Below are 20,532 nucleotides of genomic sequence, written 5' to 3' on the forward strand. Positions count from 1 at the left end.
AGTCTCAGAAAGTATTGGTTTTGCATTTGTGGCACTCGAACAAAGAGTACTTCTGGTCCCTGGCTTAAAAGCAACCTCCACCTTCAATTTGCATTGAGGGAAAGGAGCAAGTCCCCACAGCAATTTCTTTAGATCTAAAAAAAAAACATTTTTGGCAAGGCTCAAACATGCCTTTCCAGCAAAAATGACACACTTAAAACTTCAAAAAGTGGCTATGGGGATTTGCACTGTTGGAGAAAATGGGGCATGCAACTGGTGTGTTGGAAACCATGAGCCTGCCAAACTTTGAAAGTGACAGCACTGTAAATATTTGGTATTAGCATAAGTGCTGTCGTGTTTTTTTTTAAGCACTTCTTTTAAATAGTCGTGTTCCATAGCTCTGATGTACTTGAATAGCTGTGTAGTATTTCACAGGTATGATATCATAGCTCTGCAATACAACTCTACAATCTTTGTAACCACAGCCCCAGTTACCAAGCTCCCTAATGTGGAATATGATTTATATCAGTAGCTGGCAGCAGTTTTGGACCACATCTGTTAAATATATGTGCTGTATGGAGGTGTACTATCCCCACTGTCGTTAAGATGGGATGGCACTTCAATTACTAACCTCCTTTTCCATTGCTTGTAACTTTGGTTAAGCAAATAGTGCATGAAAGTTGGCATACTCTCTACGCTGGAGTAAGTCTTCCCTCCTTTTACTCTTCCCCCACAAATGGAAATGATTGCTCTATGTTTTTGACACATCAGATCACAGACATAAGGGCCATACCTGCCAAGCCAGAGTCAGATGAATAGTTTTGCTGAAGGCAGTTGTAGAACTTATGTGCAGAGACTGAGTAAGGAAGGGTGCACCCACTGATACAATGGGTCTTGTGAAATGGTGTCACTGGGGACAACAAGGCTTGTGCAACTGAGCCTGTGGTTGGCTGAAACTTTCAGCACTCCCTGGTTATACTTTCCAGGCATGCATAATATAAAATTTCACACCATTTTGAATTAATATATTTATTTTTTTTTTACGAGAGTATGTTCATCGTGAAAAGTGGTAAACATATCACTCCATTCTTTCCCTCTTTGAAAGGAGGGAAAGGGAGAGAGAGCTAGCTCTTTTCCCAGCATTGAAACTCACCTCTGTTGATGCCTTTTAACTTCTCTCATGTAAACCTGTCTGCAAAAGAGTTACGCTAAAATAAACAGTGACATAAGGTATTCAACCCAGGCCACATTTCATTGCTTTAATAAATTCCAAGACTAAATAACAACAGAGCTATCAGTAAAACTTCATTTATTGCAGTTCACTGTCTTGTAAATAATGCATTCAGCACAAGAACTGCTGTACTGAATCAAATCATAGGTTCATCCTGTTTAATATCCTGTCTGCAGCAGTGATCAAAATGTAGAAAAAAACTTTTCCTAGTGTAAAATCCCAGCTTCTGGAAACTTGCAGGTAAATCTCGTAGGAGTTACAGCAAGAAAAGGGTATAGTTCAGCTCTGCACATGGAATTCCAAGATAGGAAGGATTTGGATTTTAGGCAATGTCAGTATTGTTAACTTTATTTAACATTACACAGTCCTTCTACTTCTAGATCTTGTTTCCAATTACTTTTAACTGAGCCCAAATAATTTACGCTTGGCAGCATTTTTTCATGGCAGATGACTATCTAAAGCTGAGTATTAAAAAAAAAAAAAAACAAAAAACACACAAAAAACACACACACACAGAAAAATTCTTAATTTCTCAGAATGATGTTAGGGGAAACCAGACTTTCCTGTACATAGTAGAAGAGCTCTTGCTAGCATTTCTCTGAGAAGCTAAAATTTGTGAGGAAAGTCACCTAGATGCTATAGATACGGTCTTTGCTGTTCCTGAGAGCTTGTCCCATTCAGCCAGTGATAAGCCTTTAAGAGATTTCAATTAGCATGTGTTAAATAGATGTTTACTAAGAATTCAGCGTGTTTCAGTCCAGGGCCCACAGAAAGGAAGGAGGACTTTTCCCTGCAGCTGCAGCTCCTGTTAATCTGCTGCTACCTCCTTGGGAAGCTTGTGGAGGCAAAGCTGTCTGCCCAACCATAACAGCCTTCCTTCCTTGAATGTGAAAAAGAAAGCAGTCTTCAGAGGAAACAGGTGCCAGACCAGGAACTGTCAAGGCTAAGCACACTGGGACAAAATGCTTCCAATAACTCAAAGAAAGATTACACTAGACGAGAGAAAAAGCTGCAAAATAAGGCATGCAGAAGCCAGTCATTAACGAGAATGAAGGTACTGCCCCCTTGTGATTGTGCGTTGATACCATCTTTAATTTTAGGGTTGCACGGTGTTTTTTCACAGGATCTCTGCCTACTTCAGTGCACCAGCTGAGCCACCTCTCTGGATCAGTCAGAGCTGTGGGACTCTCCCTCAGCTGCCTCAGGCAGCTGTAGAAGAGAAGGGAGCATCTTAACCTGGTTATTTGCTGCATGGAGAGTGGGCTCTACTCTTGCAACAAAATCCTAGCGTGACACTGGGCAAACTGAACTAGTCAGAAATGACCATCAGGGTCATGTCATACAGTTTCTTTTCTGGAGGCCCAGCATAAAACTTAATTTTGCAAAGAAGCTGAGCGCTCACAGCCATGGCTTGAAGCTACTGACAGCTATTTTGAAAATTTCATGTTCTGTGTCATGTTAATTAACCCAGGAGATCAGGCCTCCATGTCTGAAATTGGGCAACCGCAATGAGTGGCACTTCTTACCTTAGTCTGTCTTTGATTCATGTGCCTGTGCAAATCGAGTCCTTCCCCTTCACCTCAGAGGGAGGCTGAAAGCATTAATGTTTTGTGAAGTACTTAGATTCTGTGGTGATGAGCACAGTAGAGAAGCTCAGGAGGGTATCAGTAATTATGTATTCACAGAAGGTTTAAATACAGTGGAAAGAAGACCCATGGGCAATAGCCTGGGCAAGGAGAAGAAAAATATCAGTGTTTTTCAGTGAAGAATATTGTGCGTCTTGTGCCTGAACGAGGTAAGCATCCTGAAGGGGGAAAAAAAGGCGCATGGTCACATAATTAAAGACCGATGAGTGAGAACATGAGGGTATGGGCAGGTTAGTTCTGGTATGTTTGATTTTGTAGGCTCAATGCTTTTCCAATCTATTTTTGCAGAGGTGCTACTTGTATTAAGAAAGTATCTCCAGGACCTGATTGGTCTTTTCATTGGCTAAAAAAAAAGGTGCATCCTCTGGCTAAAAGATTACATCCTGTGTTTCACACAGCTTTTCAGCCTAGGACCCTCTGTATGAGCACCGTGGGATGTTGAGGGTGAAGCCAAATAAAAGGAGACATTTTGGGCTGTGGTTTTACAGAGGCCAGCACGAGAGGGCTCTGGTGCTTGACATGGGTACTACTGCAGCTTGAATAATAAATAATAATAGTTTAGCACAATCCAGATAGGGCTCGACTTGGCGGGCGCTTTGTCATTGTCAGCTGGCAGCATAATGCTGTATCCTGACTACTGGCTGAGTACTTGAAAAGAAGATGTCGCTCCTGCTGACAGCTAATAGTGGATCTCCTTTAGCACACCAGGTAGAGCTTCTACTTTGTGCATTTGAAAACACCTGGTTTAGGTCTCAGCTGGGAAAGATTATGCAGAAAGTAGGCGTATGAAACAGCATCAAATGAGGATAATCCTTCATTTGACATTTACTCATTTGGTTACCTGCCTCAGTCCTGCAGTGCAGCACCCCTGCTATTAATCTTTTGTCAGGATGTACTTACATGTTATATCTGCTACCTGTGACAATTATTAGACTTTGCACTTCACTAGCACTTCTTTTCTGAGAGGCAGCATGGCCTAGCGTGATTATAGCAGGGGTAATCACTTCCCATAATATTAAGAGTACCAATTCAAAACCTTTACAAAAGATTAGCTGGTCTTTAATAAACACAGGAGGTTGGGACTTCATGTTCTGTATGATCTGAAATTCAGAACCTCTGTTATTCTTCCAGTCCCTTAACAGCCCTACAATACCAAATCTACAGTTCTCAGAAAATGGGCCAAACTCCCTCTCAGCTACAAACTGTTTAAGTCAGGAGCAGTTCCACCTACTAGAAGAGATTTTCTTACGATCTATGCAGATGTAACTGAGAATACACCACAGCCATCTCATAACATGCTAAAAATCAGTTTCTTATGAGCACAGGAACCCTTTGGGATTTCCTCCAAGGTCTAAAAGAAACTGAAAAAGCACAGCAACACTTTTTTTTTTTTTTTTTTTTTTTCTCCTGGACTCTGCCCCTGCATCCCTGATGTTGTGAGAACAGGAAGGAGAGATTAACACAGTGTGGTTAATTACAGCCAGATTCTGGTTGTTCTGGCCCCAATCACTTTGATCTGAAGCTGGACACGAGGGGAATGGCGTTGATGCATTTGCCAAGAGCACTAGAAAGAGAGAGCCAGGTTTGTAGGGAAAGCTTAGGTAGCAGTGGATTAGTATCACCGAGGAAGACACGAGACTGTTTCTGCAAGCAGGTATTGGATTATCAATGATTTCCTCATCTCATACAAGCTTCTTGTGTAGAGCGTTTGTGGTAGAGTACCCGTAATGAGTTAGTACCCTCCTCTCTGTACTGCTTTACAGCTAGAGATGAGTGACCACGTATTAATTTCTACAGTTGCTCTTTGCAAACACAAAGAGAAAAGTGAAGAGAAACATAAAACCAGACTTAAGACGTATTGAAAGTATATATATATATATATATTTTTTTTTTTTTGCATAAGAAAGTAAAAGTAACTCCAGCAGGGAGCCCAAAAATTCGGACTATGCACTGTATAAAAAAAAGCAAAGAGTACCGTATTATTAGCTGTAAATTATCCAATTTTTGAATTTAACAGAATGTCTTGTAATTATAAGACAGGGAGTCCTCATGTTCTCAGTCTTCACTCTTTTTTCAATATTTTTTATATTCTTATTATGTTTCCTTGTATTCATCTCCTTTCTGAGGCAAATGATTGTTTTGAGTCTGCTCTTTGGAGAGCTCTGGCATTGTCATTTCTGCCGGTACTCTCTGAAACAGTCTCCCTCTACTACATGCAATAATATTCCAGAAAAGGATCAGCAATATAAACGTACTATGGTTTTCTGTATTCTGTATCCCGTTTTGCTTGCCTTAATGTGTTTTTTACACAGTTTCATGTTGAGAGAATTTTCATTCCTCTTTTGAATTCTGCACTGGCCTTCGTGAGTTAGCTCAGTTGTCTTACAGACAGTGTATCAATAGTTCAGACTTAACCCTTCAATATCAATATACATCTGGCTGTCGGTGTTGCCCATTCATCTAGCGTATTTGACTATAAAGATACTTCTTAGTTCTTCACCATACTGCTCAAAATAATTTTGTCAGAGGCAGCTTTTGTTTTTTCATTGCTTACATCCGCTGCCAGATTGTTGACAATTACACTGAAAACAAAAAATGCCATCTGAGAATTCATATCTAACTTTTAGTAAAAAAAAAAAAAAGCTTAATTCTTATCTTTGATTTCACTTTTAGATTTTAAGTTCTGTGTGTTTTGAGTATTTATTAAATGTTCGTAAAAGGGCACAATCAGATGCTGCTTAACAAAGTGAATCTTATAATGGACATGTTTAGAGCAGAACGGGTAGAACAGAGTATATTTGGCAATGTTTTGCAAGAACCTTTGTTTGATAGGATGTACCAGATAGAAAATGTGTTATTTCTGTTGGAATTAAAGGTGCTTTGCCATTTTGTTATCACTCTTATTGGGGTCTAAGTGAGACACAAAACTGATTTGAGTGAAAGCATTTCTTGCATCAAAAGGTCTCTTGATAATAGCATGTCGTATGTTGTAAATGAAGGCATAGTTGCAGTTCAGATGGAGTCAAATTCAGACCAGGTGTAACCCCACCAAAACTGTCTCTATTGTAACTAGGCACATGTCACATATGGGCAGCACAGGGCTTTATTCTCTGTGGTCTTGAACCATGTATAGTTAATCTACAGAAAAGAATGTAACGCTCTATCATGCCATAATAGCTTCATTTTATACCCTCTTTCAAGAAGTTTGAATGGCAGGGAAGTGCCACAAAGTGAATAAAAATGAAATTCTTCAGTGTTACGGAAAGTTGCATCTAATTCAGGCCCTGTTGAAATGGAATTCTGCAGCTGGCCTGCTGCAGAAAGCACAGACAGAATGCAGGATGGAGACATTCAGGGAGATTGTTCTGGAGATCACCTGCATCTTGCATTGGAAAGTGGTTCGTGATTTTCACCACACATAAACACAGTATGGCAAGATCTCTGCCTTCAGAAAGCACATAATGTAAGAAGTCAAGCAAAATAAAGAAATACAGAATATACAGGTGCATGCTGCATACACATTTAAATGTACAGATAAACATATATACAAGTGTGATTACATATTTACATACATGTGCCTGTAGATGCATATACCACAGATCCTGTAATTAAAAGGCATTTTGAAGCAACTTGCTCCAGATCAATTTGGTGTTACTAGAGTTTAAATCTTTAGACAAGGCACTGGATCCAGTGCAGTATTAATTACAGGAAAGTTCTGTATCTAAGAAAACTGTGCTGGGGTTTTAACACAGAGCTCACTTAATTTTCAGACCCTAAAAACAAGAATTAATTAGCACTTTCCATGTAATTAATGATACCAGCTTCAGAAACAAAAAAATGCTTAGCCATGAATTTAATTTAAAAAGATGTTTACCAGAAATGTCATGGGCTTGCACGGAACAAACACAGATGAATTGTGCAAGATACTTTTAATACAAAGCCCGTTTAGGATGCTAAGGATTCCTAGACAGGAATATCACAGTTAGGAGGACAAAACTGTCAATTCTGTCTGAGCATATAAGGTTAATCAGGTTCTGTTGCTCTCCGAAACTATTCCATTTTACTCTGGCATCTGGCAATGTATTCATGAAGAAAAAATTCACCTAGCCGAGCAGATAAAACAGAATAGATAATATGGTAAGCTGAAGAGAAAGTACAAACCACAGAGTCTGTTAATTTTAAACTGGTAATGGAAAAGTGAGAAAAGAGGCAACGATGCATACGAGTTAAATACAATTGTAAAATGATGACTATTATCTGACAGAAGCTGAAAAAGTAGTATAATATATACTGTGCTTTATTAGATACAGGATACATCTCTACAAATTCAGTTAGATGACTTGTCTCTAAGTTAGTGATTTTTAATAAAATATGTCAATATTACAAATGCAGGGGGATATTCGTGAAACCTAGTCACTTTTGAAAAATGTGTTCAGTGCATTTCAAATTTCATACCTGCCTTTAGGATCATGCCACATGTCTGGTTTCATGGTCACAGCCTTATTTTGTTTTCCTCTGTACTTAAGTGATAAACCATAAAACCAACTGATTAAAATTGTGCTGCGTTGTCTACTCAAACATCAGTGCTGCCATTTAGAAAGCAGAGAGAAAAGAACAGAATTGAAAGCAAAATTCTTCTTTCTTAGTTATAAAAATGTTGTGCATATTGGAGGCAAAATGCTTCACAAAGAGGTGCATTTTTAAAGTCTCCCATCCTGGTTTTGGTTTCCATTCGGTTTCCATTTTACATCTAGGATATTTCAAGCAGTAAGAATTTCACAAATCTTTTCAAGGCTATGTGGTTCCTGAGTGCGTTGTCACTCCTGTGACCTGAACAATGTGTCAATATAAAGTCTTGCAGGTTGTTTCCATCAGGAGGAGAAGTAGATGACAGGGTTGGAAACTTCTTTTTATTTGCTCCCGTTTGTTCACAGAGAAGGTACATGAGTTCCTGTTCCTGCAAACCTCAAACTTCAGGAGGCGGTTTTCTTACATGATGTTCCTGGCTTCTTCTCATCCAGTTACTGTCCAAGGAGAACTCATCTTCTGTATCTCTTTTGGGGTCAGGGAATGAGTCTGTCCTGCTAACCATCTACAGCTTTCCACATCTGACTGCGCAGTGTTCCTGGCCGCACATTGCAGATATGCATAGTTCCATCAAAAGAGATGCATAAACTTCAGTGTTTGAAGTCAGCTTATGCAGATCTGCTTAGCACCCGTGGTTCATCTCCAGCCACTCTTTACTTACATCCCATGCTTTGGGCAGTGGCTCATGCAAGTCAGTTTACTGTGGGATGAATGAAGCTACTTACATTAGTCCTTTTAAAAAAAAGAGCCTCTGCGCATGTGAAAGCTATCACGAGTGTAATTATGATTTGTATTATGACTTAGTTCAACAACAATTTCTGTGTCTGTAGGGCCTAGGTTTTAGGACAGCACTTCAGGACTCTCTAATGTTGGTCTCATTTCAGCAGTGCTTACGAGTTATTAGGGATGCTTTCCTGAAAAGTAGCTGGTTACATTTGTTTTATGGGAAGGGTGCTTGTTTGCCTCTCAAGAACATTCATAAGCAATAAAAGACTTTAGAAATCCAAATTAAAAACTAAAGGTGAATTCCTGACCTGCAGAGGTTAAAAATTCAGTGAGTCCAGGTGCTCATGCAACATTTATTGGTGGGTTACTGCACCCTGGTTTCTCAGTTTCACTTACAGTGGGCTTCATACAACTCTTAAGGAAGAGTAAGACAAAATAGTCACATCTTTACCGACTTGAGCATAAGCTAGAAGAAGCTATGACGATACCTGATGAAGGTAAGCTAATACCTGCTGATCAGCTTTATTCAATATGAAGCCAATCCCCTTAACAAATTACCTCTTTGTTTGTGAACTGAGATCCTTTTAGGAGTGGCTTGGATCATTTGGTTTTCTTTGTGTCAGTAGCTGATGGCAAGATGGAGGCAACAGAGTACGCTGAGAGCTCCAAGGCTTCTCTGCCAGGAAGGTCCCATGTACCCCCTTGCAGAGCAGGAAGCTCCTTCCCCCATGAAGTGAGCACTTGTGTTGCACTTGTGTGTATCAGATCTTGCAGAGCTGTGTTTGTTCCTTGTTGTTTGTGAGGATAGGAAAGCCATCACAACACGAGGAAACTTTCGTGATACAATGCAACTATACTCAGAGTTTTTACAAGATTAGGATCTCTCTTGCAGAGGAGATCCTTTTGCGTCAGCCTGTCCACTTAGGCACACCTATGCGATGTATAGGAAAGAAGGAATTTTTCGTGACTTTGAATTCGTAGCTGTTTTGCGGTAAATTCTGCAGTTGTGACCAGAAACTGGACGACCTTGTTAGTAGGACAGCCACAAAGTAGCCACAAAGTTTGGTTTTGATTATAACGTCTGTTTTTCTTCTTCTTGAAGTCAGTTCCTTAAAATTTGATGTGCTCATGTAATTGCAATGTAGTTCACTGCCCTGCTTTACCTCCAGTGAAGGGAGTTTGAGACTTTGCAGAGGAGAAGAGAAAGAGAGACACAGACTGACAGACAGGTACGGAAGCCCACAGTATGGAAAAATAAATGACATCACTGATGGGCTATTCTGTCATTAAATATGAGTTATTGAATATTTAAGTAGAAGTATTACACATTTTTTTTCTAACCCTTACCCCCCATAAAACTCAACAACTAAAAAAATAACCTTCATGTAGTTTACTAGTAGTCTTACAAACATTCATCTTTTCCTTATCTTCCTCTCCTCCTTTGTTAAAAAAAAAAAGTCTGTAACAGAATTACAAATCAGAATCTCTCTAGTGGTATAGATTTTCTTTTTTTAAGTAGATGGAAGAAACAGATTCATAATTCACTTACATTTCTGTGAATCCAAGATGTTTTGGAAATGACTGTTGTTTTGGAAATCGTGAAAGATCGGGGCAGCCATTTTGCACTCTTTTGGCATCTGGCATTGGAAAGTGTTGAGCACCCCACATCTGAACTGCAGCCCCTTGAAGGTATCTTCAAAGAAGCATGAAGCAAACTGAGGCCTCTGAAGCCACTCATCACTTCTTCAAAAAATGGTTGTGGTTTTCACTAGATGTGGTCTCGTAGCTCTCAAAATCACTACTTGCAGGCCTTGTTTACCACCTCTGAGTATGAATTTTAGGCAGTCACTGAGTGACAGCGTTGCCATATAGGTGCAATTCTAAGCAAACATGGCTAGAAGGGCTGGTGAAGGCCTGATGGTGCCACGGCCCATCCTTCCTGTTGATGCTGGTCTCCTGACCAGAAAACAGCATGGGGCCATCAAGAGAGCACACAGCTGTCGGTCAAGGCTGAGGGATCTCCAAGGGGTCTCAGGGGAGTCTGGGCTACAAAAATGCTGTATGTACCTTGTATTCAAGAGTTATTGGACAAAGTGCTTTAAAAACTTTGGGAAGGAGAGGAGAAATCCAGGTCTCCCTTCCCAACAGAGTGCTCTGTGCCAGCCGTGTTTAAGTTTTGGTTTCTTTTTCTTCTTTTTGGCTCACAATATGAACTTTATTGTCGAGCAGCCTGAATGGTTTCTGAAAGGCAGAGAAAGACCTGACACCTTCTGTTCCTTAAGATCTTTCTGATCTTTTTAGATCAGAAAAATTGGCCAAGTTGCTCAGTGACAGCATCTCGCCTAAGGGTGACATTAAACTGAGGCAGGTCATTTTGCCTTATGAAGAGCTCTCCAGAACCAGTTGGAGAGAATTATTTGAAGGCAGCTGTCTGAGATATTTAGGAAATACCCTGGTGCCTGAACTGTTATCACCATTTCCAAGTACTCTTCCTCAGATGTTCTGGCTAGTTGCTACCCTATTTGTCTGCTCCCTCGTGATCTCCTTTTTGTTTCAGTCTGAGGGGTGTGAAGTTTGGAAAGAATGTAAAGCAAGTTGCGAGGCTCCATAGGAAAATCTCAGTACCTCAGTCTCAGCCCTGTGCTGTTGGGTACTGGGCAAAAGAAAGATACTAAAGAAATAAGGATTCTTCCTCCTTTCATCAGCACATCTGTGCATGTGTTTCTCAATGCATCTGCTGCTGGTGTCATTGTTTTCCAGTAAGAGCCCCTAGCTAAGATAATGTCTGGACAAAAGTCAGAAATGCCTGGCTTAGCATCCTTCTGGAGGCTCCATATGGTGTTAGAGAAGATGTAAAGAAAAATGGCATCTCTGTGGGGTAAAATGTATCCTTTTGATGGAAGCCATGTGTATTTATGTACAAAGGAATAACAAATATACTTACTTAACTTTTAAGCTCTTGCACTGTACTGCTGCAAGGCATGTCACTGCAGGCCAGTGAGACTGTCTTCTATATTTGTTAAAGTGGAGCTGCTCTCGTCTTCTAGTTAAAAAGATGTTTTGCCATTGGAGGCATCATCTCTTTTTGTGTTGCTCTCTGTGGGGTAGAGAATGCAAAGCAGGGATAACTGACTAAAAATACTGTTGGCACAGCAGCCGTTCCCCATCTTTGGAGGGACAGAGGCTAGAATATTGCCAAACTCCAGTAAATATATATGAGGTACATTAAGTGCAAATTGTGTGCATATATCTTAGGGCTCCTATAGTATTTTCTCCTTCTCAGGGCCAAAGGTTCCTCTTCACCATCCAACTTCCTGAGTCCTTATCACCGGCACTGTAACAACCTCCTACTGAGCTAAAAATAAATTCATATCACAGCGGTACCTCCTGCCCCTCCTGAACTGTTTGGGAGTGATCTCCTGTGCTCTGGATAGGTTAAAAATGAATGTTAGGTGCAGGTGCTCATGTATCTGTATTCACAGAGCTGATAGGCAGGATATACGCTCAAGGCAGTCATGTCTTGTGGATGAATCCTAAATTTGTCTTTTTACTGTGTAGGATTTGGAGAATATTGGCGAGCTTGTGAACTGGGACTTGCAAAGCTAGGTATTGCTGTGCATGCTTAAACACCTAGAAAACAAATAATAATAATAATAATAATAATAATAATAATAATAATAATAATAATAATAATAATAATAATAATAATAATGACTGTGTTTCTAAGGGTGGTACATACTTGGAGCTCCAAATGAAATGAGACCACTTATTTTTTCTTTTAAACTGATTCAGCTAAGGAGTGAAAATGTCCTAGGTACTAACTGCTCATAAAGAAATAAAATACTTCATCCAAATTGTTTGCACGTTGTATTTGTTGATCTCAGGATTTGATAGCATCTTCAGAATGGTGCCGTCTACTGTTTAAAGTACACAAGATTAACTCACAGTGTATGTAGCAGGATAGAGGCAGGGATATAGTAAAGAGGCATCGTTTCAGCCTCATGTATGACATTGTAATTGTATGTTTTTTAATGAACAGACCAGAGTAGTTACACTTAGTAATGTTTGTTACTAAAAAGGAAAATGGGTGTTAAATCATTGTGTTCTTTGATGAATGGCTTGTACACTGAAGAATAAATTGAACAAACTGGCATAGAGCTCAGTGAACATGAAATCAGCTATTAGAAGAAAGCTGTGAACAAATTCTGAGCCTGATATGCATCTTTTGATTAATGTCCTATCAATCATCCATAGTGGCTACCTTAGCTAAGTCGTGCTGTAATCATTCATGGTTGCTTACAGGAACACTAGCAGGGACTATAGAGCTGCAATAACTGAATATTATTACTGATTTCTCCCTAACTCTTGCTGTGAACAATTACTGTTTTCACTCCGTTTCTGCCTCCCTTTATTAAAAAGAATACAATGCAAAATGAAAAGAGAGTTCCTCAAAGACCAGTAAAATTCTCCCAGGGTATTCTTAATGATATTCTGTCCTAAATGGGCAAACTATTGTAATGCACAGTTCTCACCAGGAATAATAGTAATGTAATCACATTGAAGCTGTCTCTATATGGATTGGAGTCAAACAGACAAAATGTATAGTCAGATTAATGAACACAGAATTTCTGTAGAAGTATTACTTAAAATGGTTGAAATGATTTCAGCTCTTTTTGTATCACAATATTTTCATTTAATACACTTAACAGTAACAGCAATTAAGACTTGAGACTGTAAATTTGGATTAAATCCACGCTTTTGACATTAGAAGAAGCCTTGATTATTAAAAGGTATTATGCCTGCACCTCTTTCTTTTAAGACTTGATGTTTTAAATTTGTATGGCTCTTTTGAACTGATCTTTTTTAAAGAAAAAAAAATCAATTAATACCCTGTTTATTCCTTTTTCTTTTTGCTATGGTTATAAGTTATTGGAAAATGTTTACAGGAGAATCTCATATTTCTGTGGGTGAAGATTTAGCTCTGTACCATTTATTTTTTAAGTATGACACGAAGAATGCTTTGGCAGTACCCACAAAATAGTTCCTTAGATGGCAGTGTAATTTCCTCCAAAGTCACTGTAGTCTGGGAAATACAGTGAAGTAATGAAGTGATGACAGGTATTAACATGCATAATGGGCTTTAATAGACATTTAATGTTGTTTAACTGGAAGAAGAAGAAGTGCTTTCCCATTGGAATATTTCTACATTGAAACTCATTGATCACCAATTTCAGAGGGGAAAGGTTAATCCATCAGTTTCTGTAACCAAACAGCGCTGATGGAAATTCTTTAGGTGACATTCTGGATGAACTGAGCTTTCCATCTTTGCAAACAAAAGAGTGATATGACAAGTACGGTGTTCAGAACACATTTAACCAATTGATTTTCTCTCCTCTTGTAATAAGATCTAGAGACATATGAAAGAGCGTAGCATGAGCCAAGATTAAAGGAACTGCTTCATACAGGCGAACATAGGGGAACTGCATTATCAATAAAAGTACTATAAAGCATGTAGGCACCCATTCTTTTTCTTTATCTAAAGTTTGTTATTGCAATAAATAGCTGTTATTGAACTGCTTGCCTTTTATTTCAGTTTTTCTGAATTTTATTTTACTCAGCTTTCTGTGGTTTTGTGGTAAATGTTAGTAAAAGATGTTATGTTTTGTTATGGTATCATTTTTGTGCTCACTAGTAAATCCAGACCAACTCTGTGTTTAAAAGCTGGATTTATCAGTCGTTGGGGCACAAGGAAAGACATGAGGGGAGGAAGGGATCTGACTTCAATTAATGTAAAACATCAAATATTTTTAAGGTTTTAATCTGTACAGTTCCATACAGTAATGACCCTCATCATTTTCCTTCCTTTTCCCTCCTTTTTCTCCCAAATTCAGCCCTGCTCTGAGTTTCACATACCCTCCTACACCAGTATCCCTCCAGCAAATGCATCAGCAAATTATAAGTCGTCAGCAAACCCTGGGTTCAGCCTTTGGACACAGCCCTCCTCTCATCCATCCTGCTCCAACTTTTCCTACCCAGAGACCTATCCCCGGCATCCCCAGTGTCCTGAACCCTGTCCAGGTCAGCTCTGGGCCTTCTGAGTCCACACAGGTGAGAGACAACAAAAGAAACCTTTGCACCCCAATAATTTAAAAATGAAAAAAATGAAACAAATCACGTTGTCTTGTTGGCAATTAATCACCACTGTCACGGAGACCCTTCGATAACAGTTTTCTTGCAGGTATAGCATTTGCAGTCCCGTTATTATAAATCACAGGCATATACGCAGTGTTCCTGATTGGTAGCATGCCTTTTAGTCCTCATAAATATTTCAGTGTGCTGCAGCGGCTTCTCATTCCAACCTGTCTTTTCTGAGTCAGACAACTTAATACAGGTAGGGAGCAGAGAAGGGGAAAAAACACACTGAAACACTTAATGATTTAGAGCTTAGCATCTTCACCTCAAAATCATGTTGACTGGTATACCTCTGGACACAGAGACACATTCTGCCATCCAGAATGGGTGTGAGTACAGAGCAGCTCAAAGATTGTACGGAGGTTTGAAGTTTCTTGTTTTCTTTTTTTTTTTTTTTTTTTCTTCTCTGCTTTATGCAAAATTGGACTTGGTAGGTTGGGATTAGTCATTTCAGTGAGCAAAGCTGTGTTCTCAAAAGCTGGAGATGTGCAGCAGGGAATCAGGCCTGTAATGTGCATGGTTCTTGTTTTGTTTTTGTTTTTTTTTATTAACTCGTGGTTTGTTTCCAGATGACTTGGGATAGGTTATTTATCAGTCTGGGAGCTGTTTATCTCCTGGCTAGCTTTTACAAATGCAGAAGCAGAATATACTGCTGTGGGAAGCATATTGATTTTTTGTGGGGTCTGTGCAAGTTCAGATATCTCTAAAAGATCTCTGGATTTCTACAAGATCCATTTGCAGGTGTAGATAACAGTGTTCAGTCTAGCACAGCAAGAGGGAAAACAAGATTCCAGCCTGTTTATGTCAGCGTTAGTTTTGCTGTTGACTTTAGAGAATCCGGGGCTTCATCTAGGATTTTTCAGCAGAGACATTCACGCTTGTGTTCAATTTTCCTCCCTATCCATCATTGTAAGGGAAACACAATAAAAGAGCTGAGATGTTGCATACAGACATGAAGTGGGGAAACTTTTCCTCCAAGTGTAAAAAAAATCATCTTCTCATGTTTATTCTAACTAGTGCATAGTGATTTCGCTTTTCAAAGTTGCGTTTCTGAAGTCATCATTATGTGGAAAATCAAGTCCTTCCTACCCCTCCCTGGCCCGCCAAAAACAGCATTGGTTTGTAGCAAGGAATTACATCAAATGCTCTCCTTCCTGTTCCCTCCCTGCTCCATTACAAGGTTGAGTGATGCAGTTCTTCCACAAGTTAATGCTATGTAATTGAAACACAATGTAATTGCATATCCAATATAATTAACAGTGTAGCTTCTCCAAATAAAGTTGCTGAGCAGATGCTGCATATTTCTGTTGGGAGCTACATATTTATCACAGTCTAATTTTGTCTTTTTTGGGGAAAAAAAAAAAACAACACAACGCACCAACTGCCTGCAGCAGAACAAACCCACAAGCGAGTCTGCAGTGAGCAGCACTGGAGATCCAATGCACAACAAGCGCTCCAAGATAAAGCCCGATGAGGACCTCCCCAGCCCGGGCGCAGGAAGCGTGCAGGTATGGCCTTCAGCTTGCAGTCATCAGCCTTTTTTTCTCACTGCTGGAGGGAAAACACACCTTTCCCCTGTTTTTAGCCCTCCTGCCCTCCTCAGAGCCTTCAGAGCCCTTGTACACACACACAGCTCACGGTAGCAAGGGACTGAGTACAGGATTAAACCCAAGCAGCGAGGCCTTACTTTGCTACAGAATGAGGGCAGAGAGGAAGGAGGCTGAGGGAGAAACATCTCTGTTGGTTCACTGAGTGCTCAACCCTCTGTTCTCCACAGAAAAGGGAACCAAAGACATTTGGGTCTTTATTCAGGATGGGTTTTCCATTTGGCAAAAATATTTATGCCACATGGACTTTTAATGGATCTTAGCACCGAGCTGCTTTGAGGCCTCGTTGCTGGCCTGCAGTCTGGCTTGCTACACTTTCCTTACTGGTTGATCCCGCTGGTTTTAGTAAAGTGACTTGTAATTTACAGTGACGAAAGGCAGGTCAGTGAATCAGTGACTTGATCTTGTGAGAGAATCCATGAAAACATACAAAACAAGATCCATCTAAATCCCTCAGCAGGGTTGAAATGGAGAAATAGCATGAGTTCATAACCCGAACCGAACGTTTACGTCAATGTCCTACTCTCACCCTGAGCCAGCACAAGCTGGGAGAGGGATTCACTTTGAGGAACTGAAGGTGGAGAATCAAAACCCCAAATTAAATGCTGACTTTCCCTGCTTAGCCCTTTCATGCACATATTATGGACAAGAAAGGACTGACAAGAGGCCTGAAAATTACAAGTCTATTCTTGGAAAGACTTTTATGTGCAAATCTGTCACTGGACTAGCAATGCAAACACACTTTGGATAACTGGTGATGCGATTTATGTCCAACTGTAGTAGTAAAGACAAATTCCAGTTAATTCAACTATATTAAATAATGTCTTTTTTATTACTACTACTTGTGTATAATTAGGGCAAGTGTGCAAATATAGAGCTGCATAAATACAGGGTAAAGGAAGCGAGCCTTTACAATTTGATTTTAACTGACAAGTGAATGGGTTTTATTTTTTACAAATTCTCTGCAGTTAATATTTCTGGGGAAGAAAAATACATTTTACACATATAGCTGACACATGGTTTTGGTTTACCAGGCCTGTTTTGAGCTTTTATATTTCGTAGAGCAGAATAACAGGGTGAACTGAGGGTATAATAATCTGTTTCCCCCCTACTCTGTCTTTCTTTCAATGCAAAAGTAATTCACTTCTCCTCCTCCATTTCAGAATTTCCTCTCTCCTCTCCTCACGCCTGTTTTTTTCTTCTCTCCAGGAACAGCCAGAAGGAATGACCCTGGTAAAGGAGGAAGGGGACAAAGATGAAAGCAAACAGGAGCCTGAAGTGGTCTATGAGACAAACTGCCATTGGGAAGGCTGTTCCCGGGAGTTTGACACGCAGGAACAGCTAGTGCATGTAAGTTAATGGTATTCAGGAACCGGGTTTTAAAACTATGTGACCTTTTTCATGGGGGTCAGGTTCTCTGACCCTGTGCTGAGTCAAGTTTCTTAGCTAACAGCGCTGCAAACTGGAGAGGGGTTTATGAGTTTCTGAGAATAAAGAAAACTCTGAGCCACAGTGCTTGACCTGTTCAGTCAGCTAAAGCTTAGTGTAAAATTCAATAAAGTCTTCAATAGAGATTGTAATGGCTCTGATCCTGTAAGCCAGCAAACGCTATTTTGAGTTAGAGACTTTGATAGTTATTGAGTAATAGTAAGCTGGACATGAATTATTATTAACCTTTAGCCAAGTTTGATTTTTTTCCCCAAAAGGGACTGTAACAGTAGAAATGGGCGAGTGGAGTTCTTCCCCTTCCCTAAGGGTTTGCAGCTTTTTTGTATCAATTTACTGTTCTGTGAAAACTGAATTGGATTATTTGGCTAAATACATAGAGACAGAGTTAGTTCAGTCCTTTTAGCAAAAGCAAACTGTAGGGTTCACTATTTATGCAACCATATTAGCTGTATCTGTCTTGTTTGTCTTGTTTTTTCTTCCCCTCCATTTGCTGAAGGAAATTATTACTATTTTTTAATATTGTAAGCTAGAAAGTGAACCACCAAAATTCAGAATGTAACCTACCAAGTACAATACACCTACGATTTCCAACCACTTAGCTAGTAGCACCTCTTAAATGTCAATGAGCTTATCTAAATACTCTGAAAAAAAAAGGAATTCATAGTACAATTTAGAGAGGACCTTCTTCAGCAAATGATCAGTGTGTCAGAATTATATTTATTGTAGAAAAATGTTTAATACTTTCCTGGAGATCGTGCAAAATCTGTTACATAATATGGCCAATAGTACTGAAATAACATGTTGAAAAATGTACTTTTCACCACAAATTGAAAAAAAAAAAAAAAAATCAACCACCATATATTTCCAAACACTATGCAAAATGGTAGATTGATGCTGCAAAGCTGACTTCAGTAAATCAATGCCAGCTTTCACTTGCTGGAGTGTGACAGCCTGGTGGTGATGGAAATTATTCATCAAGTATTCAGTTTCTTATTTTTTTATTATTGGTAGTAGTAGTAGCAGTAGTGACAGTAACAATAGCAATAATAATAAATTAAAGAATATCATGAACTGAACTAATGGCAAATATGTGGCCTTTTGGGGGGAATTCTTTAGATACTTTTTATGCAAAAAGTATCCTAACATTTTGATAGGACAAAATGAAATGCGAGGAGCGGGCCTTTTAATGTTTTATTATCTTTTTGGGAAGAAATTCCATATGAAAGGCTGCTGCAAAGGGTTGGACACATTTGAAAGATCAAGTGTCGGTCTTGCAATTGATTCTATGCAAACAGACTGATTGACATCATCTGGTGCTCTGCACAGGCCTGATCTTTATATCTGCTCATAATTGTAAGGCTAAGGCTTTATGATGCCTGGAAAACTGTTCTTAATATTCAGAAATGATCCCAGCAATGATGATAAATAATTTACACCAAAATATATGAAATAAAAGAGAAATTCAGAATAAAGGTGCCCTTGGAAATGAAAAAAAAGGAAGAGGATTTTTTGAAGTTGCAGATACAACATTTAATTGAATTCCACTGTGCCTTTTACCTAATAGCTAAAGTTTTATAGCTGCAGGTAAATTAAAGTAGGATTGTTATTTAAAAAAAAAATAAAATAATAATGTGTTGTTTCTAGTGTGTTTTTCATAGCAAATCTGACAGTATTATAAAGGTCAACAGCAAGAATTCTCTAAAAAAATGTATTTCCTATGGTTTTGCATGATGGCAACATCTGAAATGGGTTTCTCCAGCTGTAAACACAGGCAGAGGAAAAAAACAACAAAACAAAAACAAAAACAAAACAAAACAAAAAACAGGTTTCTGTGATAAAAGGAGTTCTTTTTGGCAGATTTACGTATGTTATGGCATTTAAGATTATGAGGCACAACTCCTGACTTGAGACCCTGAAGACAATAGGATCATCATCCTCGTCACAACCATCACATTCAGGTAGCTCAAATCACACTGCCAGAGTCAGCGTGACTCAGTGATGGGGCCCGGCTTTGTGATTTCGTTTGCTGCTCTGGCAGCAGCCTGCTGTGTGGACTTGAGCGAGTTATTTCTGTCCAGAATTGCAAAAGGGCTCGAGACATCTAACTCTGTTTGAAAGACTGGCCATGCTCTGTCTCCCTCACGTTTTGTCAGCCCTTGATTGTCACAGCCCCTTGATGCACACCTGCAGCAGCGCTGGAAATGAAGTCTGGATCTCAGTAGGGCTTCATGGCAGAGCAGCCCAGCTTTGCTTAAGTGTGCAGCTCTGGAAGAAAGTGTTAAGTCCCCGAGCAGTGGTTCAGTCCCTGAAAATCTCCCCACTGCTGGGGCTCATGGCCTTGTACCCAAATACTTGTGGGTAAATCTGAGCAGATGCAAATAGCCATGGCTGCACGTTCCTCTTTGCGCTGAGCTTCTGACGTGGTGTACGCACGTGTACACCTGTGTTAGGCACAGAGAATGTGCCTCTGGTATGAGTACGTCCGTACTCAGTAATACTTACACTGCAGTAGCAGCTGGAAGCCTCGTCAAGCCCAGAGTCCTGTGGTACTCGATGCTGCTCAAATGCAAGGGAAGGAATGGCCTGGTTGTGGGCATTGGGTTGTCTTCACACTGTGACTCCAGGGACGTGTATGTCAGGCTCTTCAGTGCTGACTGGAGGTACCTGAGCTGGCTTGTGTACAGGTAGGCATGTAGCTAGGATCGTGCTATGCTTCCCAGCAGGTTCAGGGCTTTGCAGGATAATAGATACCAACCTTCACATCTTGCAGCAGGGCTCTTCTGCATTGCCTGTGCGAGTGCTTTCTGACTTGCTGGCAGACTTTGCAGAGCATCAGTTAGTTGCTCCGGCAGAGACTGAAGTGGGATTTGAAGTAAGATGCTGGACTGCCACCTGGGACATCAAAAACATGGGTAACTTTCCTGTTCTGTTAATTCTACTGAGGAGTTGTAATCACCAAGACAGGGGCACCTGGGATAGATGAAGTTAATAAAAGGTTTAAATTGCCCTGGCAAGACTCATTCAAATGACATCTGTCAGCATCCCTGTATTCCCTGACACTCAGTGGGGATGATCTGTGTGAGCAGAGAGCTACAGCCATGTGGTCAGAAGTTGG

At 39.9% G+C, this 20,532-nt stretch overlaps 1 protein-coding gene across 1 annotated transcript in view; it reads left to right on the top strand.

The window, feature by feature from the left end:
• GLI3 (GLI family zinc finger 3) overlaps window positions 1-20,532 on the top strand; it is a 208,881-nt gene that overhangs the window by 151,802 nt on the left and 36,547 nt on the right. The window contains exons 8-10 of the mRNA XM_082753540.1: window positions 14,061-14,277; window positions 15,753-15,869; window positions 17,178-17,318. Coding sequence (XP_082609666.1) covers window positions 14,061-14,277; window positions 15,753-15,869; window positions 17,178-17,318 — 475 coding nt within the window. The remainder of the gene's footprint in view (window positions 1-14,060; window positions 14,278-15,752; window positions 15,870-17,177; window positions 17,319-20,532) is intronic.

Source organism: Aythya marila, assembly GCF_965140915.1.
Source record: "Aythya marila genome assembly, chromosome: 2".
Lineage (NCBI taxonomy): Eukaryota > Metazoa > Chordata > Aves > Anseriformes > Anatidae > Aythya > Aythya marila.